Genomic DNA, 27,831 nt, shown 5'->3' with positions numbered 1-27,831 from the left:
ATGGAAAGTGGAGGGTTCATAGACCACCCTGATCAGGGCCGCCCCTCCCCCACTGGAACCAGGCTGTGGGGACAGAGTGCTTGAAACGAGCGAACTTAGAATTATTTTCCAGATCGTCACCATACAGCACGGGGAACCTGTGCAGAGTGTTCAGGGACTAGGAAGAAATATTCCATTACCCCGTCAGGGGCTGGGCTTTTTTTATAGCCAGCATTAAAATATTCAAGACTTGAGAAGGATTCTAGTAAAATTATAATCCTGTGTTTGACATCAAAATAATTTTCACAACAGCAGATTGATGACAGAAACACAGCTTTATGACTTCAGTATGAGACTGGAAGAGCAAGTGCAGAGAAATCATTTTACAGGACCAAATGCTCCCTCGAAGCAGATGCTTCTCTGCAAAATCCCTGAGGCCTATCGCCTCCCCTAAAATGTCTGTTTTCATAGCAAAATGTTTGTAGAAATACTGCATCATGCACGAGACTCCAGGAGAGTCACAGCGTGCCCAGGCCTGATTTACTTAGTGAGCTAACGATCGTGATCCTGATGGAAGATTAAATTTCACTTCTCCCGTCGCTGATTTTTATAGCAATTTAAATACTCAGCCTTGTCTGCCATTCCCATGGTGTCTCTATGAGCTTTGCACCCCTACCAAGTGACAGGACCGTGTCCCTGTGTCTAGGAAGCTGGCAGAAATGGTTCCATCAGAGGCTCTTCAGGGTCAGTCTTAGATGCGAGTAATGCATGTGGTGGTTTTAGAATTCAGGAGTTTCCCATAAAATGAGTGCTTGAGACTGAAACTAAGGGCCAGAGGCTGATGTCAAAGAAACTATTATGAACAGGCAGCCCTCCATCACGTCGTTTTATCTCACCGTGTTTTTCCCGAGTGGAAACATTAATGTTTCCCATTTGTTGGGCACCGACTGCATGCAAGACGTTTTATGGACATTATCTCATCCAGTCCTCACAGTGTAGATGTTACTGTCCCCATTTTATAGATAAGGAGCTAGAGGCCCAGGGCCACAGAGCGCCTAAGGGTGGAGCGTCAACTTAAACCCAGCCCTGCAGAGTTCCAGAAGCAGCCCTCCCCAGCCCGAGACGTAATAGAGCTAAGCCATGTGTGGTCCGCAGGCTTGGAGAGGAATCCCGGAGGAATCATTGGTCTCTTCAAATCGGGTTCTTCTCGTGATCGAGTGATGGAAGCTGAGGCTTTATTGACCATGAAAACTCCCTATATTTTTATGCCTCGAGCTGTAAAATGCATTGAAAGTGAAGCACTCCATAGTGCATAAAATGGTGCAAGTTTTAAGCCACAGCATATTAACCAGCTAATGGCAGACCAAAGGGCGTTTTTATCTTTTGATTATTACATTAATCTTCCATTAAAATTATCTATGTGATTATCACAAAGCACTGAAGATAATAAATTTAGGAAATAGTTGGCTTATTAAAGATCATTTTTAAATGCTTTTGTCAAGTTATATGTATACCAAAACAACAAAAGTACACTGAAAACACTGAGTTGGCTGGGTGTGCAAACAATGTAACGCAAAGATCGCTGTTACTGAGAACGAGCAAACCTCTTATTTCCATACATTGTAGTGTCCCTGAATCTGCAGCCCGGCCCTGCGGTCCTCATGATTTATTGCTCTCAGCTGGTAACTTGGCGAGGCAGTGGGCCAAGCATGTCAGGCCTTCTGTCCTCACACACCAGCCTTTAATGCCTGCTGCTGGCGACTATCAGAGCAGAAAGTTTGGAGGGGACAGTGCCGAGCCGCAGCCCCACATGACTTGTGCCACCCCACACTGCCGCCCCAGAGCAGCCTTGCTCGGGCTCTTTCTCAGAGGCAGCAGAGGCCCCTCCTGCTCCGGGCACAGGACACGTGGCCCTCAGAGAAGAATCAACAGAAGTGGCTGGTTTCTCAAGCCAAAAATACTCATGTTCCTAGTTATAACTTTTATATCTTTGAGAGTGAAGAGAAATAGTGTTTGCTCACAAAAAGCTCCAGCCAGAGGATGTGGGGGCAGTGGGAAGAGTGGTGTCTGAGGGGCTGGGGGGTGGGTGTACGTGCCTCTGAGGAGGCGGGGCCCAGAGAATCAGAACGTGTGTTGATCAAGGGCCCGACCACCTGGTCCAAATCCTGGCGCAGACACGTAGTAGCTTGTGACCTTGGGTAAATGACATTACCATTCTGTGCCTCGATGTTCTAATCTGTACAACGGGAATAGTCATGACATCCCTCTCATAAGGCTACTGTGATTTCAGCACTGCTGCTGCTGCCACTGCTGCTCAGCCAGGGGCCGTCCACAAGCCCTTCCCTGGCTCTTCCCTGCCTCACCTTGATTGGCCACTAAGCTTTTGCAGTTTCACGGACACCCTCTTGCTGTGTCCCACTGCTGTGCCTTAATGCATGCTGGTGCCCCCCTTGTACACCCCAAGCTCCTGTATATGCCTCAGAACCCAGCTCTTTCATTCCTTCTGTCATGCAGGGTGACATGCTCCCGCTCCCCACATAAGAACGCAGGATGTGGTAAGGCCAAAAAGGAACACCCATGGAGTCATAGATAGGGGAGTCATACCACTATATTCTCCATGGTGGCTGGGTTGGAGACACAGGAGGCAGGAGCCACACTATCCCAACTTGCCGTCCACTTCTCTCTGCCAACCAACCTCACTTGCCAACTGCAATCCGCCGTGCTAATTTTAATCCTCTCTTGCTAGCTCAGCCACCATCGTCTTGCTAGCCCCCATTTGCTGCTAGCGTAGCCACGGCAGTTATATTAGCGGCCAATGGCTCACTGGTTACAGCTGACGGCCAACTAGCCACAGCTGATGGCCATCCAATCATAGTTGATGGCCATTTATTACCTGAGCCAGCACCTTTCCACGTGAGGCCGAGAGCCTGGAAACTGTACTCCTGGCTCTGTCCCCACACTCCACCCGTACAGGGTCTCGCCTCATAATCTACGCGACAAGCATCTTCTGCGAGTGGCCCTGTGTGAGGAGCCTGGAGGTGAATGCAATATCCTGGACACAGCCAGGCTCCCCGGATACAGCCAGGGTTTCTCAGGGCACCACCAGTCCTTCTGGGCACAGTCAGACTTCCTGGGCTTCTTAGGGTACCACCAGTCTCCCTACGCAGAGAGAAAGTAGCAGTGCCCTGAGAGGCCCTGGCTGTGCCCAGGGAGCCTGACTGTGTCCAGGATATTGCATTCACCGCCAGGCTCCTCACACAGGGCCACTCGCAGAAGATGCTTGTCGCGTAGATTATGAGGCGAGACCCTGTACGGGTGGAGTGTGGGGACAGAGCCAGGAGTACAGTTTCCAGGCTCTCAGCCTCACGGGGAAAGGTGCTGGTTCAGGTAGTAAATGACCATCAGCTGTGGCTAGCTGGCCGTCAGCTGTAACCAGTGAGCCATTGGCCACTAATATAACTGCTGTGGCTACGCTAGCAACAGATGGGGGCTAGCAAGAAGGTGGTGGCAGAGCTAGCAAGAGTGGATTGCAGTTAGCAAGTGGGGTTGGTTGGCAGAGAGAAGTGGACGGCAGGTTGCTGGTAGTGTGGCTCCTGCTTCCTGTGTCTCCAACCCAGCCGCTAGCGAGATTATAGTGGTGTGACTCCCCTATCTCTGGCTCCGTGGGTGTTCTTTTTTGGCCTCACTATGTCCTGCGTTCTTATGTGGGGAGCGGGAGCTGAGACCCCGTATGACACCCTGCATGACACCTTCCCTGCCCACACCTCCCCGAGAGTTATCTACATTCCTTTGTGCTCCTTCTGTATCTGTTGTCGCACTTGTCATGTTGTTGGACACTCACTAGGCTGTGAGCTCCTCAGCGGACAGACCAAGTCCTACTGCTTTTCCCGTCTGTCCCTTGAACCAAACCTGGGGCCAGGCTCAGCCATGGCAGGTACCGGCAACAGTGACTGTATGTGCAGCAGCCACCCAACATGTGATGGGTGCTTAAGTGGGGCTATAAAAAAACCCCAAGAGATGGAGGAAAGTGGGAGCAGCAGCATGCGGAAAGCCAAGCCCTTTGTCTAAGCCATAGCCAGGAAGGCAGCTGGCTGTGCACCCTTCACACGGGACTTTGACCGTCACCTCTGGGTAATGCTGGTCAGCTCAGCTTCCCTGAGCCTCACTGTCCTTTTTATCACATGAGCCCTGGCTGGTGGGGAGCTTGTGAGTGTTAAATGAAATACCATGGTGAGAAGTTCTGTACCTGCTGGTAGGAGGCTGAATTCAGAGCCTTGTTTTAGTTTGTGTTTCATTCCGATGATGTTCTCAGAAGTGGGGCTCAGGAAAGCTAGGTGCGAGCCCAGTGCACAGCCTTCTGGGAGGTGGCACGTGTGAGCAGGGAACACAGGCTGTGGAGTCAGCCAAGCCCCACCGCTGACTGATTATACCAGCTGCTTGTCTTCTCCGAGCCTCATTTTCCCGTCGTGAAACATAAAATGGGACCCAGCGCCCACTGGCCAGGTCGTGGTGATGACTGGGCCCCAAGCGCAGAGAGCCGCTGCCCTGGGGCACCCAGCCCGGGGTGCCCTTCTCCGCCCTGGGCGCGCAGAGTGTCTGGCCAGTGACTGGGCTGTGTCCTCTTGCTTTCCAGCTGAACTACATTCTGGAATCACGAGCAAGTACTGCCCGCGCTGACTATTTTGCTCAAAAACAAAGAAAACTGAACAGACGTACAAGCTTCAGCTTCCAGAAGGAGAAGAAATCAGGGCAGCAATGACGCTGGCGTCCAGCCTCAATCTGTGGCCGTAGCTTTGAGCCTGCCTGCCGGGGCCAGGTGGCCCTAGCGCCTCCCTGTGTCCTGCAGTCCTGGGGGGAGGCCAGCCCTTGGCTCACGGGCACAGGGCTGGAAAGGGCGGCACCCTCAGAACAGAGCTGGGGACATTTCCACGGGACCGAAGCCTGAGTGGCAGTGGCTGTGACTAGCGGTGCCCGGGGCCAGACGACGTGGAGGGGAGCCGCTGCTGCCCAGCACCGTCACTGCCTGCCTCCCCCGCCGCCGTGTGCATAGTTGCCCAGACGTTTCCATGTAACTTGATCAAATTTCTTAAAAGAAGAACAAAAATGTACATTTCTTTTTTCCTTTTAATAAACAGGTGTACTCTTTATCACAGCTGGTATGATGGACCATTCTTCGGGGCAGAGGATTGATTGTGTTATTCACTTTAAAATCTGTTCCCATATTGAACAGGCGGATTGGAAAAGCTATGGCTCGATTTCTCAGAAGCGATGTTTAGGGCTTAGTCAATAGTTTTAACTACGCCATTTGTTTAAATGAGCACATTGCTTTGAGGATAGTATCTTACTAAGGTTACGAAAGGGACGTAGTGAGGCCTGTCCGAGCTGCGCCATTCTCCCCTCAGGAGCCCCCCCCCCCTCAGCTCGCCCCAGCACCTCTGATTTCAGAGACTCAGGCCTGCATCTAATGCTCAGGGCGCCCGGAGAAGGGGGTGCGGCTGGCCTCCAGGTCAGGGTGAGCTCCTGGCCGGAAGTGGCCTTTCCCATTTCTTAAGTGGCAAGTGTCCGTTTCAGCTCGCCATTAGCCCTGCACATGGATTCTCCTGGAAGAGGCTGCTGTGCTGCCTTTCTTTGCCTCCTCACAGAGCCGGCCGGTCTCGTCTGAGTCGGCTACCAGCTGCTGCTTTTCACTCCGTCAGGGAAAATAGTGAGCAGACACGAGGCAGAGGGAAACCTGCCTCCAGGGGGAGGCAAGGGCTGCTCGTGCAGGACACCACACCACATGTCTCTGCGGTCCTCACCAGCCTCCAGTGTCCCTCACAAGGTGACATCTTTTCATACTGTCCCCAGCCAGGGTCAAGGACCATATGTTTCACCGAGGACCTGCATTTCAAAGTTTTTTAAATTGTTAGATAGGAAGAGACGTGACCAAAACAGCATCTCAAAGTCAAGTGTATTTCTTTGCACAGGAGTCATTTTAATTAATTCCTCTATCATTCTGATCTTTGTTCAGCCAATAGAAGCATCCTTTTCTAATGTCTTCCATTCCTACCCATCCCAGAAACAAAAGAAGTATGATTTGTAGCTTGCTCTCTGTATTTGAATTTTTAGCAATTTTATAGTTAGGTATCTTTGAGAAAAATGTAAATGACCAATTTGATCGTTAAGTCCTGTGACACATTCAATATTAAAATTATATTAAAGTAAAAGTCACATACATACCATCTTTGGCATGTTGCTTCAAAGTCTTGGAGTCCTGAGTACATTGTCCTGAAGACGGTGACTCTACAGTGAATCACTCCGGGTGGCAGTTGGTGTGGTACCAAACGTCGGTGAAGTGCACCGGGGCTCCTTAAACACTGAGCGAGACAGGATGACCCTCTCACACAGGGGTGACATTGAAATCATCACCACCTTCAGTTACAAAATCCACACTGTCCTCATGTGGTGAGTTATAGCTCACATGCAGTTTCCATAAATCATATGACCACTTGAAGGAATAATTTAAGGGGAACACTGTGTAACCACCACCCAGGTCAACCAAATATCAAGACTTTCTAATTTGTTTCCCCTCGGCCTCTGTCTCACATCCCATGCCTGGATTTTAAGATAAGACCATAGGCTCCTCAAGGAGAAGCTTCACAAAGTAGCAGTTGCTCAGCACCCCGTGTTAAACTGAAGTGACCCGACAGGCCCCACTGTCAATTTCCAGCAGCATCTCCTGACCTGCGTCCAGTGTGACCCCAACTCACAATCAGGACGTGGCCAAGTGTGGGGAACCTGCCAGGCCTGGGCAGGGCCCCTGGAGCCCTGACCTCAACTGCCCACTGAGAACTACCCCCTTGGTCTGAGGATCTGCTGTGCCAGGCCGGCTGTGTCAATAAGCATGAGCCACGTAACACCCACGTCCAACCTCTGGCAGGTCCTGTCATTACCTCCATTCCAGAGGTGAGCACTTGGGGCTTGGCAGGGTCTCACTTTTCATCCGGAACACAATGTGACACCACAGCTGTGCTCTTAGCCACTGGGCTCTTCCCAGCTCCACAGCTGGCAGCTCTGTGACCCTGAGCCAGGCACCACCTCCTTGGGGCTTCAGTTTCTTCATCTGTAAATGAAGATGCTGGATTAGGTGACCTGTCTCAGAATCACCGTGAGCCCACCCTTCCTTCCAGGAGTTTCTGTTTGCCGAAACTTGCAGGAGCTTCTGCGCTTCTGAACAAGAATCCTAAGAGCCAAGCACTACTGTGAGGGCATTTAGTCTAGCCTCCTCTCTTGGGGCAGTAAGTGCATGTTCCCTCCCCGAGTCTTTGAGCCCCCGCTTGCACACCTCGAACAACAGGGCGCTCACTGCCGTTGAGGTCAGTGCTTTTCCTTGTTGGACCGTTTGGTCACTCTTGGCTGACAGCTGATGGCCTGCCAGAGCTCATTCAGCATGGCGCTGCCGGCCTTCGCACGTCGGATTCCTCTTTCCACTGAGCGGCAGCTGCCCCCCGACACCGCTCCTGCCTGGGCGCTCAGGACCGATGTCCCCACTGCCCCAGAAGGGCCACACTGACATCCCTCTGGGCTTCATGGGTTAAGAAGCTGGAAGATGGTCCCCACCCCTTTTGTGACCCTGAAAACCTGCGAGCTGCTTCTTAGGGTTCCCTGTTGCCCAGGGACTGCAAAACACCAGGGCCTGACGGGAGCAGAGACCCTGCTCAGACATCAAGATGCTCACAGTCTTATGAGGCCAAGAGGTGGGCAAATGACCCTCAGGACGCCCCACAGCGAACACCACGCAAACGCTATGGGAACCAGCGTGGACCTGGAAGGTGCCAGGCAGAGAGGACGGGAGGCAGGAGAGAAGAGCCCGGCCGAGGCCTGGAGGCCTGAGCTGTACGACAGCAGCCAGCGCCCAGCTGGGACCATCACGTCAGGCCCTCACCAGCCCTGTTGGAGCTACTTCATGTACCCCCACACACCGTGACCTTCCCCTCATGGAACCTCAGGACACCAGTGACGAGGTCAGACGCCAAGGCTGGGAGGATGAGGTAGCATGGGGCTGCCACCCCCCGGGAGAGAATAAAGCGCCACCTGCCCCAGAAGGGAAATGCAGGGCTCTTTCCACAACTGGACCCAGGCACAGCATCAACAGCTTTTGTTTCCCAGCCAGACCAGGATGGAAGCTTCCGTGTAGGCTGAAGCAGGAGCCCTGAGATTGGGGAGGGGAGCCAGAAGTGGGGAGAAGGAATTTGTGCCTCTATCCCAGCCAGCCCTGCCTGCACCCTGCAGCGTGTGGCATACGTTTCTCCCACCTGACTTGCCAGTGCTGCCGTGGGGTGCTGTCTTTCCAGGAGGGAGGAAGGAAAGGAAGAAGAGAAGGAAAGAGGAGGGGTTTTGCCCAGCTCAAGGTCGGTGGCCTCAGCGTGCCGACTTGGGGTTAAATCCGGGCTCCCAGAGCCCTGGTCTGTGAGCTCCAGCATGTCTCACTACGAGCTGGGCATAAGCAACGGGATCCATCCCATCGCTCCAGTGGGCACCAGTCGGCCGGGGGTGGGAGGGGCTCTGGTGTGCCGGCTCCATAGCCTGGGTCCCATCCCAGCTCCTCTACTTACCAGCCTGACAACCTCTAGGTAAGTGGTTAACTTCTCTGTGCTACAGTGTCTTTGTCTATAAAATGGGAGGAAAATGCCCCTCCTCTGGGCTAGAATAAAGATGTAATGAGATCATATATGCGCAGTGCCTGGTACATAAAACACTTGATAAACTACAGCGTGATGTTGATGTCTGTCATCTCCTTTAATCCAGTTACCTGGATGCCATGTTCTCTCCCTGGGTGCCCCCTCTGAAGGCAACCGGCGATGCTGAGCTGTCCCCTCCTTGAGTTTCAGAGCCCAAAGAAGCTGCCCACGGCCAAGACCAGTTTCCTCAGGATCCAGGAAGGAGGGCACACAGGAGCCAGGCCTTGGCCCTCTGCCCCAGGGGCAAACGGTTTTAAATTGATTCAGGCTAACATTATTCTCAACCTTAAACTTGATCCTAAACTGGAACAGCCCTGAAGTCATGGATTTGATGTGCTGCATAGATGTTGTCTAATGCACATTAAAATAAACATAGATAACTGTTCAAATCAAAAACATCCATCTGCGTATCCCTGAAGTCACCTGTATGACCATTACACCTGCCACACTGGCAAAATAAGCTAAGTTAGCATTTCTAGTCCTTATCAGTACCTGACCCCTGCCTCTTATGAAGCTCTCAACGAAGGCCTGTTTCTATTTTATTGTTTTCTCAGTCCATCCTCATACCCACCTAATCCTCATTTCACAGAGGAGGAAACTGAGGCAAAGAGAAGCAAAACCCCTCACCTGGGGCCGCGCATTTGGGAAGTGATGGAGTTAGCTGCCCCTCAAGCTGTCCCCGGCCTTTCTGGGCCTCCGTCTTGGCCGATGTGGCCCAAACGCCACGGGTCCTGAAGGCTCCATCAAGGCCCCGCCGGGAAGACCCTGCTGGAAAGCAGCCAAGGAGAGGGAAAGGGTTAAGCCTGTCATGTTGTGTTCCCACCAAACACCTCTGCTTAAATGCAAAATCCCAGTAGGGTGGTGGTTGCTATACAAGCCCTAAGAGTGATTTGTGAAGTCTTGAAGCCCCGTAATCTCGTCAGCGTAATGGGATTATATTTCAAATCACCGCGGCCTGTTCATTACCCATTTAAACTCCTCTGACAGAGGAAAACTTACATAAAATGTACACGGCAGCTCTCACCGACTTCCCCACTCTCCTCCCTGATTAGACAAACAGATGCTGAGGTCTGGAATGAAAAAATAATGTGCCCATTTATTCATTTTTCTGACAAGTCACAATAGATTTTTAACTGCCAATGTATGACCTCCCGGAGGTGTTCGCCAGGCAGCAAGTGGTCATTTCCGCCTGCACTGGCCCCCCTGCCCTGGCCGGGAAGTTCTCCTGGGACCAGAGCTGGCTGCCAGTCTGAGCCATTCTCCTCACTCTGCCCTGGCTGGGGCTGCAGCCCAAAGCGTGCCTACAGCCGGGCTGGGGAGGGCCGCCAGCAGGGCTCTCGGCTGTGAACATGCAAAGGGCCTGGGGCCTCCTCAGGGGAACCAGGACGCAACCATGGCCTGAAGTCACCCAGCCCCGGGTGTGAATTCCAGCCCAGCCCTTGTCTAGCTGGATGATTGACAACACTTTTAATTTCTCTGAGCCTCAGTATCCCCATTTGTGAAATGGCGGTAGTAAGAGAGCTCACTTCCATGGTGGAGATTCAGGGGCATAGCTGGGGCTGGTGCTGTGCTCAGTTCCCACCTCAGGTTCCCTGGGACAACTTTGACAGGGAAGAAACAGGCCACCAAGTGCCAGGCCCACCCTCCTGGTGCCATAGGACTTTGCAGACGGGCTAGGGGGTAGGCCAGGACTGGGACCCTAGGAAGCCCTGCTCCAGCCACAGGGAACCAGTGACGGAGGGGGCTACGGGTGGGTGAATGTTTAAACAGCTTTAAGAGTGATCGGAGAATCTGTAGGAGGAATGAAAATCTGCCTTTCTGCTGTGTGAACTTGGACCCATGATTCAATGTCTCTGAGCCATTTTCTCATCTGCACAACAGGGACAAAATCCCACCTTCTTCAGGGACTTGCCTGAGGAGTAACTAAGATGGTGCCTACCCCCACAGGAGATCAGTAACTGGTAGCCATGGAGACAAGGGCACCCAGTCACATACTCACTAGGAACACACAAACTGAGGCCTCCACCCGCCAGCAGGACCTTGGGCCTCAGGGGCAGCCCCACCCCCACCCCCTAGGGCAGCTGGGGGGGTGTCCAGATGGGGGCCTGTGCCCTCCCTCCCAGGGCCCCACCGGCCTTCTCCTCTCACCAGTCCCCTACCTACCTGCCTCAGCCGAGCAGCCTCAGGCAGGGTTCACATCTTTATGCAATAACTCTATGAATCCGTAAGAAATACTGTGAAGCTAATTCTTTTTAAAATGATAAAATTTGTCTGTATTAAAGCATTCCAGCCCCCAGCTTCCTGAAAGCTAAAAATATTTTAATGTCATATTTCCATGTAAATTTTACTTTAGAATTTAATATCCTTTTAACATACATTAAATTTTTAGCATTCTTCAAGCCCTGACTCTTTTAAGGACTTAGCTGATGTGCATTGGAGAAAAGGGCTGGCAGAAGCTGGAAATGAGGAAAGTTTTAGAAGCAAAGTTACGCCCAAAGCTCTGTGCCCACCTCATCTCGGGAGTTGCTCCTCTGGGCTGGGGACTGTCTGAGCCAAACCCTGGAATCCCTGGGAGGTGTCAGAAGGCTCAGTTTTCTTACTGGAAGGAGTGGCTGTGACTGGTGGCTTTACTGGGGAACCAGGAAGATTCACCACAGCTGCAGCCCAAGTTGGGGGAGCCAGGATGGCCTGGGGGCCAAAAACCTGGGCACTGCTGCCAGGCTGCCCACTTCAGACCCTCGTTCTGCCACTTACTGGCAGGTGACCTCAGCGTGCTTTCTGTGCCTATTTCCTCGCCTCAAAACAGGGCCAAGGTCAGAGTTTGTGGGCAGGAGATGTTTGAGTGAATACCTAGGAAAGGGGGAGGTTATCAGCTCCACAGAGGAGGGGACCTCCGGGGGACTTGGCTGGCCTTGATACGGGTTCCAGGATGATGACATGTGTGCAAGCGAGAGCAGTTCATTATAACTGATCTGGACCCCACTCCAGCTCTGAGACTGAGACCTCAAATCACCCAGCAATGCAGGGACTTTGCAAAGGCCAAGATGTCTTCCTTGCAAAGCCCCATGAGTGACCCTGGGCTGCAGCCTCCAAATAGTTCTCCCGCTGGGGCTCGGCCAAGGGCAGCCGGAAGAAGGCTGTGAAAATGGCAGGGAGGGGTTCACAGCAGCCTTTGGGGGAAAGAGGGAGTGGGGTCTTCATGCCCCGCTGGGCTCACAAGGCTAACATCTTGGGCCTGCCTGGAGCACTCGGCCCACCAGCCACGAACTCTGGGCCCTGGGGCTGCACTGACCCAGGTCCACACCCCCGGCCATGAGTCACCACGCCAAAGTCCTTGAGTGAACCCCCCGCATCAATCCCCCAGGCTCATCTGTAAAATAAGTACAGAAATAATCAAGCCTCCCTTGTGGGGCTGCTGAGAGGACCAGTGAGGTCGTGCACAGGAGGGAGTTGTGCAGCAGGAGCCATCGTGAACACTCGACGTGTGTCAAAGGGCTCACTCGGCTGTCTGTCCAAGCAATCATTAACCAGAATAAGAAATTTACAATGTGGAGACATGAAGCCCAGTGAGATGGCAGCTCTGCTCTGCACTCACTTTCAGAGGATGATACGAAGCATTGATCGACAGAGATGAGCCACAGTTTGAGCCCGTGTCTGTGACTAAGGCAGCAGGCTTCTTAACTTAGATTTACAAAGCATGTCCCCATCCTGGTGAGAGGACGGCATGAGTGGGAGGGAGCTGCTGCTGGTGTGGGATGCCGGGGGACCCAGGAACCAGGTAGGGACCTCTCTCGAGCTGCCCGAGAAGAAGCCCAAGGAATCCCTCCCAGGCAGCCACTAAGATGAGAGCAATTTCCTGATGAGGAGTCATTTCCCCCACTCTGGAGGAATGTAAGCACTCCGCATGCATTCAGGTGTCCGCTAATGCCTGCAAGCCTGCCTGGACTCTGAAGGTACAGGAATGACCGGACTCAGAGCCTCTCTGGGAACTCCTGGGGCCGAGACCCATTGTCTAGTGCTCAGCTGACTGATGTCCGTAACAGGAGCTGCTGAGCCTGAGGGCTAAAGATAGATAGACCTTTCTCCCCACATAGCCATTTGCACCTGGGGGCTAAGAACACTCCTGGATAAAGGTTTGGCCTGGCTGTTATGGATCTAATTGGAGTACGACAAGCCGGTGGATGCCTGGGGAGGACATAGTCTGAGGCAAGAAGCCCCAGGAGGAACTCTCACAGCAGGAGGAAGGAGAGTGCCCAGCAAGTCCAACTCTGTCCACGGGAAACGTGTGAGCAAGAGGTGGCTCCTGCGCCATGGCCACGGTTCTGTGAGGGCCGAGAGCTCACATTCACAGAGAGACCCCTGTCTTCATCGTTACCAAACACCTCCTCCACTGCCACGGGAAAGGGGCTCCTGGAGGCTACTCCCAGATCATCCTGTAGGTTTCTCCCATCTGTGTTGGGAAAGCAGGGCTGGGCTTGGCGGGAAGAGACTTATCTGTGTCGCTGCCTAGGATGCTGTGAGGAGACCTCAGGGAGGGAGTACCACAGAGCAGCTCCCAGCTGACACTCACACCTCCCACACCGAGACCAGCCTTTTTCAATGCGTGTTTCACTGGTGGACAGGAATTTCAGCAGCCACCCTGCAGCACCTTGGTCACCCTGAGCTCTGCTGTCCCATTTCTGGGCTCATTCTCACCTCCTGAGAAGGGCATCCCCCACGTGGCAAGAGGGACAGGGACAAGTCTTTGGAGCCTCAGAAGGAGGGACTTCTCTTCTAAATACTACATATATATATAATACTATACACACACACACACACACACACACACAAACACACACAGTCTCTGATTGGCCTGGCAGGGGTCACATGTTCACCCCTGGACCAATCCCTGTGGCTGGGGTGGGGCTACTGTAATTGGAAGCCCCTCCAAGGCCACAGGGCTCAGGAGGAGCCCCAGTCACCAGAGTGGAAAAGGGCAGGGGACAGGGAAAATTGATGGATCTCTTGAGCAGTTATCATGTACCAACCACTGTGCTAAATACCCTTTTGTTGTTTCTTAAAATCACCAAGGAGCAGCGGCCAATAGCATCATTCCACAACAACAAGGCCTATATAGGGGGTGAAGGAGCTTTGCCCAACAATGAAGGGGCGTTCGTGGGACATGGACCTGCTTCTCACTCAAGTCCAGAATGTCTAAGGGCACAAAGGACTGGGAGGCCTTGCTTCAACCTCAGCGTCCCCCGAGAATAGTGGTGTGAGAATGTGTGTGTGTGTGTGTATGTGTGTACGTGTGTGTGTGTATATATGTTGTGCATGTGAGTGTGTGTACATGTGTACGTGACTCTGTGTGTGTGTGTGTGTGTGTGTGTGTGTGAGTTTAATCCACGAGCAGCCTGCTCATCCCCCATCCCGGGCAGGGGCTCCCACCTGTGCTCCAAGCACAGCGAGGCTGATGGCCATCTGCTCTCAGAGGAGGCTGTGCACGGTCTCTAAGCAGCCCCCTCCCCACAGCTGAACAGCTGGCCACCATCTTGGCACACATTTCCCTGTCACATCTGATTTGCAAAGTCGTGTCTGTAACAGACCCACAGGAGCGTCCAGTTGGGGCTTTTTCAGGTCAAGGAGTATTTGCCACAGTCTCCAGTTCTTTGGAGGAGAAAAAGAATGTGAACTGCTTTCCTGCCTCTGTTGCCAGGCTGACACTCCTACCGATGGAATCTTCCTCTGGGCCACCCTGGGCTAAGGCCTTAAGGATCACCCTGGTTCTGTCATTATCCCATTTTACAGATGAGGAAACCAAGGCTCAGGTGGAGTCACGCTGTTTTTCCAAGGTTAGAAAGCTGCTAAGAGCAGAGCTGAGATTTGAACAGGGTGTCTCTGGCCCCCCAAGCCCTTGCTTATAACCATCACATCCACAACCTTTCTGCAGATGCCTGAGCTAGGCTGACCCTGCTGGCCTGACTCCAGGACCTCCTCCTCCAGGAAGCCTACAGAGCTGGCACGGCCCACCTTGGCCCCTCAAGCTCTTATCCACTACTTTCCAGAGCATCCAGGAGGGGGGCTCTGAGCTGGGTGGCTTTGACTTCCTAAAGTCATCGTCTTAGCCATGGTGCTTTGACTGCAGGAGTGGAAGGCCACAACAGATACAGGCAAAGAGGTTCCTATAACAAGCCGCTGCCCTTGGCACATCCAGGCACCATAGGAACAAAGAGGGTCCTCGAGGACCAAGCCACACTCTCTTTCACAGAGGGCCGGGTTGTCGGCCAACTCTCCTCCATGTCTCCTTTTGGTCACCTGGGCAGTACGGACACCATGGCCCCTATGTCCACCCCCACCACCCTGCCACTGCTCCACCTTTGAGCACTAACTCCCAGAGGATGACTGGGATCAGCAATAACAGCCAGGGGGAGGGGAGGACGGGGATGGGAAGTGTCTATCTGTCCACAGGAAGTCAGGAATGTGGAGATGGGTGACCATGCAGTTGCCTACTCTCTGCTCCTGCCCAGATACTCTGGTAAGTGACTTATGCCAACTGTCAGCTCCCTGGAGGCAGGGACCACACCTGCTTTGCTCCATCAGTGCCTGGCATGATAAATATTTGTGAATGAACAGAATGAGTGTTAAGAAGTGTCCTGGTCCCCAAAAGGACACAGAGGCTTGGGAAACACATGGTTAAGCAGGTTCCTCTCCTGTAGGACCCCTCAGAGGCTTTAACAAATAGACCACTGTGCACTGTGCTACAGGAAAGGGGTGATGTATGCAGTGTTTCCCAAGCACGCTTTTTGCCTAAGAATGTGTTCACATTTATAGAATTGGGGTAGCTCAGAACTTAGGGTGGTGATGCTGTTTCAGGCAATTGAAGGGAGGCTGTATCAGGTACTGCTGGAGTCAGGCAAATCACCTATTAGCTGTGTGACCTTGGGCAAGTCACTTTACCTCTTTGAGCCTCAGTTATCCCATATACTTTCATGGGGATCATCAGGGCCACTCCATCTTCATCCAAGCTGCCATCATCAACCTCCTGACACATAGCAATGGGCTCCTCCCTGGCCTCTCTGGCTCCCATCTGTCTCCCACCCCAGGATATGAGCTCTGGGCCTAGAGGACTCAAGTCTATCTCCCCACTCACTGTATCCTCAGCACCCAGAGCAGGCCTGGCACAAAATAACATTTGTTGAATGAATGAATGAATGAATGAATGAATGAATGAATGAATAGTCCTATGCAAACACTCGGAGTCTAGTCTGTGGCAGACATAGCCTGGCCAAGCAACTCATGGCCACTTGCCTCTGCCCTGATCCCCCTCCATACTCCTCTCCTACACTTCAGTCTGGCTTGAACCTAAAGAAGGTTCAAGTCTCACTCAGCACACATTTATTCATTTTGAATAATTATATCCTATTAGGAGTTGGCAGTTGGTGAAAGATGATTGGGAGAAACTCTCACATATACATATAAGCAACAGCCTCCACCTCTACAGGGTGTTAGGCTCCAGGCCTGGGCTCAGTGCCCAGGGTGCATGAGCTCCTTGACTCTACACCACACTCCTGTGGCAGGACTATAGCATTGTGCCCATTGCACAGATGAGGAGAATGTGAAGAATGAGGAGGCTCAGAGTGCTCAGCGACTTGCCCAAGGTCACACAGCTAGGGGGAAGCAGGGCAGAAATTTCAACCTAGATCTCACAATCTTAACCCTTCATTGTTCTTGACTGAGAAGCATGGAACCATGGGAAAAACACAGTTCTAGAGTCTGCGACGAAATTCCAGCTCTGTCTCAGCTCTTATTTGTGTGACACTAGGCCAGTTATTTCACTTCTGTGAGCTTCCGTTTCCTCAACTGTAAAGTGGGGCTAATAATCCCTCCGCTACAGGATAAGAGAATTAAATGAGCTAGTAGATGGGAGAGAGATTTCTGAGGTAGAGCCAGTTTCATGGCTATGTATGTGCAGAGGAAGAGAGAAACCTGGGAAATAACTGCCTCTAAGATGAAGCCCTTGGCTGAGCCTGAGGGGTTGGAGCCCAGCACAGTAGCTGGCATGTAAAAGGTGTTCAATAAACTTTTGTGGAATGAATGATAGCCTTCTGCTGATGCTGCCAACTGTCCTGGAAAGTAGACAAAGGCACAGAGCCATAGTGCTCGAACCATGGTCCCCTTAGACATACAATGAGAAAACAGGAGAGGCAACAGAGCAGTGAGCTTGAGGCCAGGCACAGCCCAGACCCATTCTCCAGCTTCAGGGGCTGTGTGTGGACATATGAGCCTTTGTACATGTCTTCCAAGACAACTGCCAAGATGTCAAGATGGCTGTCTCAACAGTCAAGATGGCCACCACACAGCCGCCAAGTCTGCTCCAAAAATCAAGGTCCGCTGGATACCAAAAGCCCCACTGCAACTGAATTCAAAACAGAACAAATTGTCAAACTGTGACCAGACTCCCAGTGGAGTGAGTCAAAACCCAGGGCAGCTTAAACTCACAAATGAATAAGAAGAAACCAGTCAGCCCATCCCCGTGCCCCTGAGAATGGTGGGTAATTACTTCTTTCCCTTTGTCTTCTTGTTTTCTTTTAGCAGAACCACCAAGAAGCAGCCACAAAAATCAGTTAAAGCTTCCAAAGTGCTTCTTTCCCCACAAATCTTTTATAAAAGGTGAAAGATTTACAAGACCTGAAGAGCAAACCAAGCAGGATAATTGTTTTTGGAATGACCCCAATATTTTCACCCCGACGACCCCAGCTGGGCATCCTGCCCCGTATTTATGATTCCTGGTCCTCCACGCACCGCTGGGCGACCTTTCTGAGCCCCGTCTACAAGCCCCCAGTCCCTTATCGGGCCTGTAACTCACCCTGACGTTATCTCTTGGGAGGGTTTTATGCACTTTAATTTAACTCCCCTCATCATTATTTCCCGGACTTCAAGGTTTTCTCTTTCGAGCTGCCCTTCCCAGGACAAGCATAATCTGTTTGACATCAAGCCCAATAAATATGTTTGTGCGGGAGACGAGAACCATTTGGAGAGAGTGGTTCAAGCCTGGGAAGCAGGCTCCAGCTCTCATACCCTTCTGGGCAGCAAGGGCTGGTCTGTGTGTCCTTGAGCCCCTGTTCTGGTGGGAGATACTGCCTTAAGTTTTCAGGTGCAGTGTCCGTGTTTTACAAATGAAAATATAGGACACACAGTTACATTTGAATTTCAATAAACAATGAATTTTTTTTTAATTTTTATTTATTTAAGTGTGGTTTTCCAGGACTCATCAGCTCCAAATCAAGTAGTTGTTTCAATCTAGTTGTGGAGGGCGCAGCTCACGGTGGCTCATGTGGGGATCAAACTGGCAACCTTTTTGTTAAGAGCTCTGTGCTCTAACCAACTGAGCTATCGGGCCGACAACAATGGTGAATATTTTTTAGTGTAAGTATGCCCCATTCAATGTATGCTAAAAAATTATCTGACATTCAAATTTAACTGGCTTTTTTATGGGTTATGTGATATCAACTCCGAGGGGCTGTCCCACTCACTCCCCCAAAAGCTAGTTAATATATTGGAGAGTATTAGCTTACTAGGGCAGCCACAGCAAAGTACGATAGACTGGACGGCTTAAACAAAAGAAATTTATTTTCTCACATTCTGGAGGCTAAAAGCGCAAGATCAATATATCAGCAGGGTTGGTTTCTACTGAAGTCTCTCTCCTTGGCTTGTAGGTGGCTGTCTTCTCCCTGTGTTCTCACATGGTCTTTCCTGGTGTGTCCTAATTTCTTCTTCTTATAAGGACACTGGTCATATTGGATTAAGGCCCAGTCTAGTTGACCTCATTTAACTTAATAACCTCTTTGAGGTCCCTATCTCCAAATACAGTCACATTCTGAAGTATGGGGGCTTGAGGGGACACATTTCAGCCTATAACAAGGAGTGTTTCACCACCTACCACCAGAAAACCCCAGAGTCTGGGGCTGCCATGAGGGCAGCCCTGTGATGACAAAGCCCTTCCTGTCTAGCCATGATTGATTGGTTCCCCAGCACCTGCCCGGTGCCTGGCTCAAAGCAAGCCCACAATGAATGCAATCAGCCCTGTCACATGTCATCCACACCATCTCCTGACCTCACCATTGTGCGTGGCCATGCTGAGGGATGAACCTGCAAGGCAGGTACAATTAGCCAAGCGTACAGAGCAGGAAAGAGGCACAGAGAGGCACGGGAGCAAATAAAGACAATTTTAAATTATTCAAACTATCCAATCCTGAACTTGCTCAAACTTGCCAGTCCTGTCTTGCCCATTCCTTCCCACAATACTCTTTGGGCTCCGCCCCAAACAGGGCTATAGATATTTGTTGAATGAATGGCATCAACACAGATTCCCTAACCGTGGCTAGTGCCAGCCATGAAATAACCACATTACACCCCAGACCAAAGGTGTTCACTAGAACTGCCCAGGCTTCACCCCCTTCCCCAAAGAAGCCAGACTCAGGAAAGCACAGACTGTTACATGAAGTTGAGGAACAGGCAAAACTACTCCGTGGTGCCAGATGTCAGAGTGGCTGTACCATCTGGAAAGTGGTCACACACAAACACCAGCCCTGTGTACCTTATGCCATGAAAGTTATACCTCAATTCAAAAGCTGGGGGAAACAGAAATAACTGTTAACTATGTCTGAGTCACACGAATCTATACACAGGTTTAAACTGCATAGAAACCCAAACACAGAAATGAGAGCATATACAATCTGGTGAATTCTGAGTTACTCTGTGTTTCTTAACAGGATTGTAGCAATGTAATTTCTTGGTTTTGATTTTGTGTCATAACTCTGCAAGACCTTACCTTTGAAGTAAGCTGTGTAAAGTATACCCCGAACTCACCATGCTATTTTTGCAACTTCCTATAAGTCTGTAATTAACTTCCAAATAAAACGTTTTTTGAGAAAAGTTAAAAATGAGAAGTGTATTCAAAAAATCAGAATCAAATCTTTATTTACATAACATTTATTAAACCCTAGTGAGAATAAAAAATAATCTAGTCACCCAACTTGAACTATGAAAGATATGATTTATAAACTCAAAGAACTTAAGTCTGTGTAGGAAAATTATTAATACGTATCAAGTTTAACTGATACTAGTACAAAAAGGCACATTGAAAAGAATAATAGGGAGAAAATCATAAATATTGGATGAAGTAATAATCTTGTATCTTAATGCTGTCTGATTTTCTCTCCTGACCCCAAGATTGACAGATTTTCATTATCATTATCCACTCATGTGCCTCTTTGATGTGAAGACTTATTTTTAGAATACTCTATCAGCTTCTAATATTTCTAAATATTATTAATTAATACCTTGGCTTCTGTACTTCATAATCCAAATGAAATAAAAACCAAATGGAAGAAAAGAATATGGCTGAGTCAGAGAATGGCACAAGGGCAGGAAAGTTTAGTCAGATGATGCAATAAGACAAAGGCTTACTCCAGGAGAGGCTCTAACTCCAGGACAGAAACCTGTCTGCCTGTCTACCTGTCTCGTCACCCTTATTTCCAGAGTCTGGCACAGAGAAGATACACAATACAAAAATAAATTGTGGAATGAGTGAACGAATGAATGAATGAATGAATGATACCTCAGTTGGACTTCTGCCCATGGCCTCAATGGCTGGTGAGCCTCCCTGGGTTGGGTCCCCGAAGCCTGGCGCCCAGAAGGCAAAGTGTTGCCTTTCTACTTCCACAGAGGCCCTGGCCTATGCCACTGCCTGTCCCTTCCCCAATGCCCTGGCACCCAGGCACCTACTTCTGGGTTCCTGGAACTGCCACCTACAGCAAGGAGGAAACTCGGGAGAGGAGAGCATGTACTTCGCTCAGGAGGCCTGGCCTGGGCGGCCCAGCTGTTTGGGAGGCCTTGGGCCTGTAAAGGCACGGTGCTTCTGCAAGGGTCTCCTGATACAATAAAAGATTATCAGCTAAATAAAACAAGAAGTGACTGGGGCCACTATGCCCTGTTGGATTGAAATCATGTGATCAAAGTGGTTTTCGCTGAGAGATTTATTTCCTGCACTGGCTTCAGGCAGCCAGCCCAGCCGGAAAGAACAGGGCTGGTCTCCCTTCCACTTGGGGGAGGGGTGTGGGTTTTTATTTAATCTTCCAATGAGCTGGAACTGTGAAGATGGTGTGAATGGACATTAATTCTGAAACAAATTATTAAAGCGCGATCGGGGATTCCGGGAAAGTCATCTACCCCCTGCCTGTCTGCCACTTCCCCTCACCGAGGCCGTCAAATCCCTCCTCTCCACTCGAAACCCAACAGCAGGCTGACTGGGTCTTCCATTCACGCTGAGGAGAAAAGCCTGGAATTGACGAGAGCCCAGGGCCTGGCTGGACTGCCCGTACTCTCAGGCCTAAGCCATCTGTCTGCCTAGACCTTGGCCCCCAAGAGGGACCCCCACATTTCTGTTCCCTCATGACTTGTATCTGTGCTCAAGGATGCCCTAAGCAAAGATGGCCGCCACCTCTCAGGTGGGCTCGACCTCCATCTGCCTCCACCGCAGGCACATTAGCCCACCTTGGCCCCCAGGCCCCTTCCTCACACCTAGCCCAGGCCAGGCCAGTGTTGATCTGGCTACCCCGCTAAGCTGTCTGGCATCCCATTCCCGCTGCTGGGCCCCCTGATGCTGAGCTCATCCCAGGCCCCGCTCATTGGAGGGGAAGGAGATCTGGAATGCAAATGGGGACCCAGAAAGCATGGTACATGGGATCCTGGGGCCTCTGGACGGGCCCTGGAGACACAAAGAAAGGTCAGACCCAGCACCCCTGGTGGATGTTCTGGGAGAGGGGAGACTGCCATTGATAAGCATAATAATTGCTGTGAAAAGGGTACCCAGGCTTGGGGTGGCACACAAAGGGATGAATGAAGTCATCCAGGGGCCAGGGTGAGCTCAGAGGGGCTTCCAGATAAGACCCCTAATGCACATTGAAGGACAAGGCAGGGTACACCAGCTGGACCAGGACATTCTGAGTGGAGTAAATAGCATTTGCAAAGGTCTAGAGGTGACTATTTACTGGTACTGCCAAGATCTATGGTAATAACAATGGTTCAAATTCATTGAGCAGTTACTGTGTGCTGTGTCAAGTACTTCACATAGGTTCCCTAATTTCAGTCTTTCCAACAACCCTACAAGGAGGTAGGAATTACCATTATTCCCACTTTATAGATGAGGAGGTTGAGGGTCAGAAAGGCCCCACTGCCCAACACAGAGCCCGTATGTGGGAGAGTCAGAATTTGAACCAGGTCTCTCTGACTCCAGAGACAACGTTCTGTGCCCACCACACTCTGCCTCCCCTGGACCAGATCCAGGCTTCCCCCACTGGCTGTGCTGTGGGGGATCAACAGTCTTTGAATCCAGGTCTATCCCCTTGACCAAGACAGCAGGGAGCCCAGAGCCTGGGAAAACCCACCTGCCCTGGCCCTCCGTTCTTCCCTAGTCCGCTCCTATTCCTCTGAGGACAAAACCCACATTCCTTCCCATGCTCTGGGGTCCTGCATGCTGTCTTCTGCAGGGCTCACCTGACTCAGTCCCCACCAGTCACCCCATCTCGGAGCCTTGTCTCCACAGCCTGCCTTCCAGCCCAGCCCCACTCCCGCCACACCACCATGGCCACGTGTCCCACCCTTCCTCCCCTACCTGGGCCAAAGTTCCTGGGAAGGGTCACTGGAGACAAAAGCAGCCGCAGCAGGTGATGACAGACCCACCCCAAAGACTGTGGCCCTTCCATGCTTGTGGGGACAAAGCCTTGAGGGATGAGAGCAGAGGGGCGCTAGGCTCGTGAGGGGCTGGTGGCGGGGGACAGCTTCCTGGAGAGCTTGGTTAAGAGGCTAGATGGGCGTTCCTGAGCCAGGCACTGATGATAATAAAATCATGGAGCACATGGGTGCCAGGCCCTGTGCTGACACCACTCCCTGGTAAGTTGGGTACTTATCTTCCTGCAGACGAAGAAGCTGAGAGGCAGACAACGGGGGATTTGCCTGTGGGCACACAGCAAGGAGGAACGAGGCTCCTGATTCAAATTCCAAAGCCTGAGCCCCACATCGCTCTGCTCCAGGCCTGGCATCCAGGGGTTCAGTTGCCCGAGACAGCTGAATTCACCCAGCACTTAAGGATCAGGTTCAGCAAGAGGGAAGTTGAGGGGCAGGCAGGAACTTGAAGGTGGGTTAGGGACTCAGGACTTGTCCAGCAGCAATAAGGAGTCATGCTCGGGTTTGAAGCCAGGAGGCCTAAGAGCCGCCTGGCTTCCTGTGGAGAGCGGATAAGAGAGGACACTGAAGGAAGGTTATGAGGACCGGAAGAGACAATGGATGGCCACAGAGAGAGAGAAGGGGTGAGGAGCGAGAGGAGGGCAGCAGATCTCACAGGTGTGACCAACACAGTCACTGACGGGCTCCAACTTGGTGACCTGAGCTGGCAGGGGCTCTGGATGGCTGGGGCTCAGAGCCTCCTGCCCCTGTCACAGCACCTTCCCTCACCTGCGTCCAGCCCAGCACTTACTCCGCCTCCTTCCTCCCTCTCTCCTGCTAGACCCTCCTGGTTCCTTGTCCACTGGCTGGAGGAGGGAAACTGCAGCCCGCCACCCTTGATCTGGGTAAGGCAAGAATGGGGATCCCTTCCCCCCACCTCCAGCACTGCCCTCCCTCACTTCTGCAGCCCCTCACTGGCTGCACTGCCCCAGGCCCCAGCCTCCTCCGTCAGGGAGCATTCTCCCCCTCCCCCATCACCCCTTTCTGAACTCTGTTCACCAATCACCCCACACACACACACTTGGTGCTCCCATAACAGCCATTCCCACCCCTCCAGGCAGCCTGCCATTGCCATGACTCAGTCCTCACAGCTACCTTGAGAGAGGAACTCCTTGCCCCATTTTACACACAACAAAACCAGGGCTTGGAGAGGGGCAGTGACTTGTCTAGGTCACTCAGGGAAAAGCTACAGAGATGGGCCCCCAAGGTCTGTCTCTCGACCTCAGTTCTTCCCCCTGGGCTGCATCAGCTCCCTTTGGGAATGGCACTACACACACACACACACACACACACACACACACACATTGTCACTGAAGCTGTCATACAGAAAGCACTATTATTATTTCTGAACTGCTGAGGACTTTCCCAATTGCAGAACAGCAAAAGTCCAAACCAACTAAAGTCAATAAGGGATTTACAGCTCAAAAACCGAAAGTGTGTAACTGCTCCCCAGCCCTCCAGCAGGAAAGCCTCTGACCAGAGAGGTTCATGTGCCCACATCTGAACCAGTCACAGCGCCAGGATGGGGAACTCTGATTGGCCAGGCCTCAATCGCAGCCTCCTTCCCTCTCCTTGGTAGTGGGTACTGGGTATGCTATCAGAGGGAAAAGGGGAAAATATGTGACCTCAAAACCAAGTTACCACAAAGCCTGTTTTACAAACAGCTTAGAGAAGTTAAGCAACCCTCTCAGGTCACACGGCATGGCCCTCCCTTGCTGTGAAACCTTGTGTATGTGTGTTGGGGTGGGGCTGGAGGTGTAGTGAGTAAGTTGGTGGGGGAGATTCTCCTGGCCCCTTTGGGAGAAAGTCCAAATTTTCTTTTTTCTGGCTTTGAGGACCTCCAAGCTCTGGCTCCTGCAAGGCCACCCCCTCGCCACCTCCTCGGGTCACATTCCTCCCCCATGTGCAGGCACCAAAGAATGTCCTGCCTGCTCTGCTGGACTGGGCATACCTGCCCAGGGTGGAGCCTCACTCCTCTCTAAACCCCCTCTCCCATCCCCCATCCCCTGCCCTTCCCAGGGCAGAGCCCAGCGCTGGGCAGCTGCTTATGAAATGTGTGGATTCTGAAAAGAGCTGGGAAAGACCTAAAAGTCCCTGGGCTCTAAAACCTCCAGACACAGGCAGTTGACCACCTCCAAGGCCCTCTCTACTATTGCTGGTTTGGGGTAAGTCGTTTCCACCCCAGGGGGCCTGCAGGGGAGGAGGAAGAGGACAAAGGAAGAGTCCCCAGCCCCAAATGCACATGTGCCAGCACCCATCCCACCCCTCACACTCATGCATGGCACACGCAGGTATCCCTGGGGACACACAAGCCCCAGAACACATCCCTGTTCCCATCGGTGGCCACTCACAACGCCAGTGGATCCACACTTGGGGGACACACAGCCATCCTAACTTCCGGTCACACCCTCCGCCATGGGACCAGGGCACTCCGACCCTCCACCCCACGGGTCCAGAAGGCACAAAAGTGTAAGAGCTTGCGTTTCTGGAGCCTTCGTGTCTCCGAGGCCCTGCGATGGCAGCCGCAAGGACGATGTATTGGGAGGGAGGGGTCCTGCCACTCCATGTCCGTTTCCCGCTCACCCGTGCGGGCCTGGGCCGAGGCCTTGGCCTCACCCAGCCGGGGTGCGACCCGTGCGACCCCTGGCCCCTGAAACACATGCGGGGGTCTCCACTGACCGAGGGACCAACAACAGCGGTGACAGACATGCGGGACCGAGAATGGCCGAGACCCCGGCTGCAGTGGCTGCGCCTCGCTGGAACCGGCCCCGTTCCGCCCTCGGCGGGGCCGGGAGCCGCCAGGGAGTCCCAACCGCAGCCTCGTGGCGCCACCTGCGGTCCGGACCGCGTCGGCTGCCCGGCCTGGGGCGCCGTGGGCTCCGGGCTGGGTGGATCTCTGTCTCTCAAATGGTCTGTCTCTTCCTCTCCCGGTGGTGCCGTGAGGCTCACTGTCCCCCACTTCTGGTCACGTCAGACAGGCCCCTCCCGTGATTCAGCCCGGTGGAGCTGCCCACCATGTCCAGGTGCAGAACCCATATGCCCACCCTGCCCTGGCCTGCCCCATCTTTGCCACAGGCAGGGACTGTGTCCACATCTTACTGAGGGGGAAACTGAGGCTCAGCCCACAACCTGGAAATGGGGAAACCAAGATGGATCTTGACTCATTTGGGGCAGCTAAACCTGGCCTGCGGCCTCCTGGGCCATTGACGATGGTGGTCCTTAAACCTATACCACCTGCCTCATCCAGAAAGCTCTGCCCACCTCCAGCCCTCCTCTGAGCCCCCACCCAAACCCTGCCCATCTGTCCTCAGGAACTTCTCCCTCCAATGTAACACTGCCCTGGAGTCTTAGAAAAATAACACTAGAAAAAATACCCTTGGAGACTTAGTCTCACTCCTTTGGGCCCCGGGGAAAGATCATGCAGGCACCTGTGCTCTGGCCTGGTCTCCGTGAGTTAGCCTGGTTGTCTGGCTAGGCTGAGATCCTGCACCCCCACCAAGCCTCTCACTGCCACCGCCACCCAGCAGGGACATGGCACGCAACAATTTTTGCACGGATGACAATAGATGACCTTTGGAGCATATACTCTGCGCCAGGCCATTTACAGCTCTCCTATAATCCTCACAACAAATCAACCCTGTGGGTTGGTGGTATTATTATTCCTTTTTACAAATGAATCCAAGGCTCAGTGAGGTCAGGAGGCACATGGAACCCAGGCTGGTCTGGGCATCAGGGCCTTGTGATGTGACCCACCTTGGCATGAGGAGTGGTTTCCCACTCACACATACATCATGAGAGTCACGATCCCATTGGTCACATGGTGTGAGGTGCCAGCTAAGCCTGGTCCTGAGTTCCCTGCCTCCAGGCTGACCCTCCCATTTTACGGATGGGCAAACTGAGCCCACAGAGACATGGGCCCTGCTCAGGGTCACACAGAGCAACTGTGGTCCAGGCTGCTCAATACTCCAGGCAAGACAAGAGTCCAGGTCCCAGGATCTTTGACCCACCTGACCTTCCAGGGCTGCAATTGCCACTCTGTAAAATCCACAGTTCAGCTGGAATTCTCAGTCTGGGGGAAGGGGTAAAGAGGAGGGGACAAAAATTGACACAGACCATGACAAAACCAGAGTTCAGAGCTGAGATGAAGGCTTGGCTGGGGCTTGGGAAAGCCCAAAGGAGAGACTAGACATTGGAGGGGTTAGTCAGGGAAGTGACATTGAGTGGGTTTTAAGGATGAGTAGGAGTTTGCCAGCGAAAAATGCAGGCATGGGTATTTCAGGGGAAGACATGGGATTTAGAGACCTGAGAGACCTTGGCGAGTTTCATCTATATCTTACTAGTTAAAAGTATGGGCTTGGGCACTAGATAGTCCTGGGTTCGAGTCCCAGCCCTGCTGTGTGACCTCTGACAGGTGACTTAACCTTTCTGAGCCTCCATTTCCACATGAGAGTAATGATGACCTCCTCAAACATGGGGCAACTGCAGGATTAACAAAGGAAGGGACACAGGATGGGATGAACAGGTGCCCAGTAGGGAAGACTAGACTATTGATAAGGAGCAGTTTGGGATAGGAGCAAAGAATGACATGGCTGTGGGGAGGTCAGACGTACTGTGAGGGAACTAGGGAACTTGGCTTCATTCTGAGGGCAGAGGTGAGAGATGGGAGGGCTTTGAGCCAAGGAGTTACAAATACAATTTTAGAAAGTGCCCACCGGGCAGGAGCTAGGTGTCCTAGAGGAAGGATGGAGATGAGGTCCCTGATCTCTAACCCCAGCCACATCCTTGCCCATGGGCCCCCTCAGTCCCAGCACCTTCTCTCACCCTCAGCTCTGTGAGGCTAAGAAGTTGCCCTGCCCTGACTCTAAAGCTGATGCAGGGCTGGGCAGGGGACTGGCCTGTGGCCCCCTACTCCCACTGCCCCACACACTCCAGGCCCAAGCACCCGCACCCCAGAGAAAGACCCGGAGGTTCCCTGTAACCAGGCCTCTGCTTTCCTCCAAGCCACCCTTCCCCCACCACATATGCAGACACTCTGCTGTCCCCATTACTGAGAAAGGACGGGTGGCACCACCATAATTTCTATTTCCTTCTAAATAGATGCTCCCAGACCTGCTCCCACAAAACCAATTAAAGCACCTGCCGGGGACTGGGCTATGTCAGCAAATTATTTCCAGCTCCGAGGCCCAGGAATAAATCTTGGAAAGATGAAGTGGATCAGATGAGGAGGGGAGCTGCAGATGGGGGGCCGCGAAAGGCAGGGAGTAGAGGATCACTTTGGGTCCAGGCAGCTGCAGGCGGAGTCTTTTCTCTGGCCCCCAGACCCCTAGCCAAGACCCCAGCACCCACCTCCTACAGTTCTGCCAGGGAA

The 27,831-nt window shown here is 52.3% G+C and overlaps 1 protein-coding gene across 11 annotated transcripts in view; it reads left to right on the top strand.

Annotated features, from left to right (window-relative positions):
* The window catches only part of MAPKAP1 (MAPK associated protein 1), a 217,820-nt gene extending 211,621 nt beyond the window's left edge, over positions 1-6,199 (top strand). For all 11 annotated transcript variants that reach the window (XM_081066335.1, XM_081066328.1, XM_081066331.1 and 8 more), the window contains one exon: positions 4,613-6,199. In XM_081066335.1, the coding sequence (XP_080922461.1) occupies positions 4,613-4,738 (126 nt within the window). In that variant the 3' untranslated portion in view covers positions 4,739-6,199. The remainder of the gene's footprint in view (positions 1-4,612) is intronic.
* The last annotated feature ends 21,632 nt before the right edge of the window (positions 6,200-27,831 follow it).

This window comes from Rhinolophus hipposideros (assembly GCF_964194185.1).
Source record: "Rhinolophus hipposideros genome assembly, chromosome: 11".
NCBI classification, from domain to species: domain Eukaryota; kingdom Metazoa; phylum Chordata; class Mammalia; order Chiroptera; family Rhinolophidae; genus Rhinolophus; species Rhinolophus hipposideros.
Note: the sequence above shows the minus strand (reverse complement) of the source record. Positions and strands in the feature narration are given on the sequence as shown.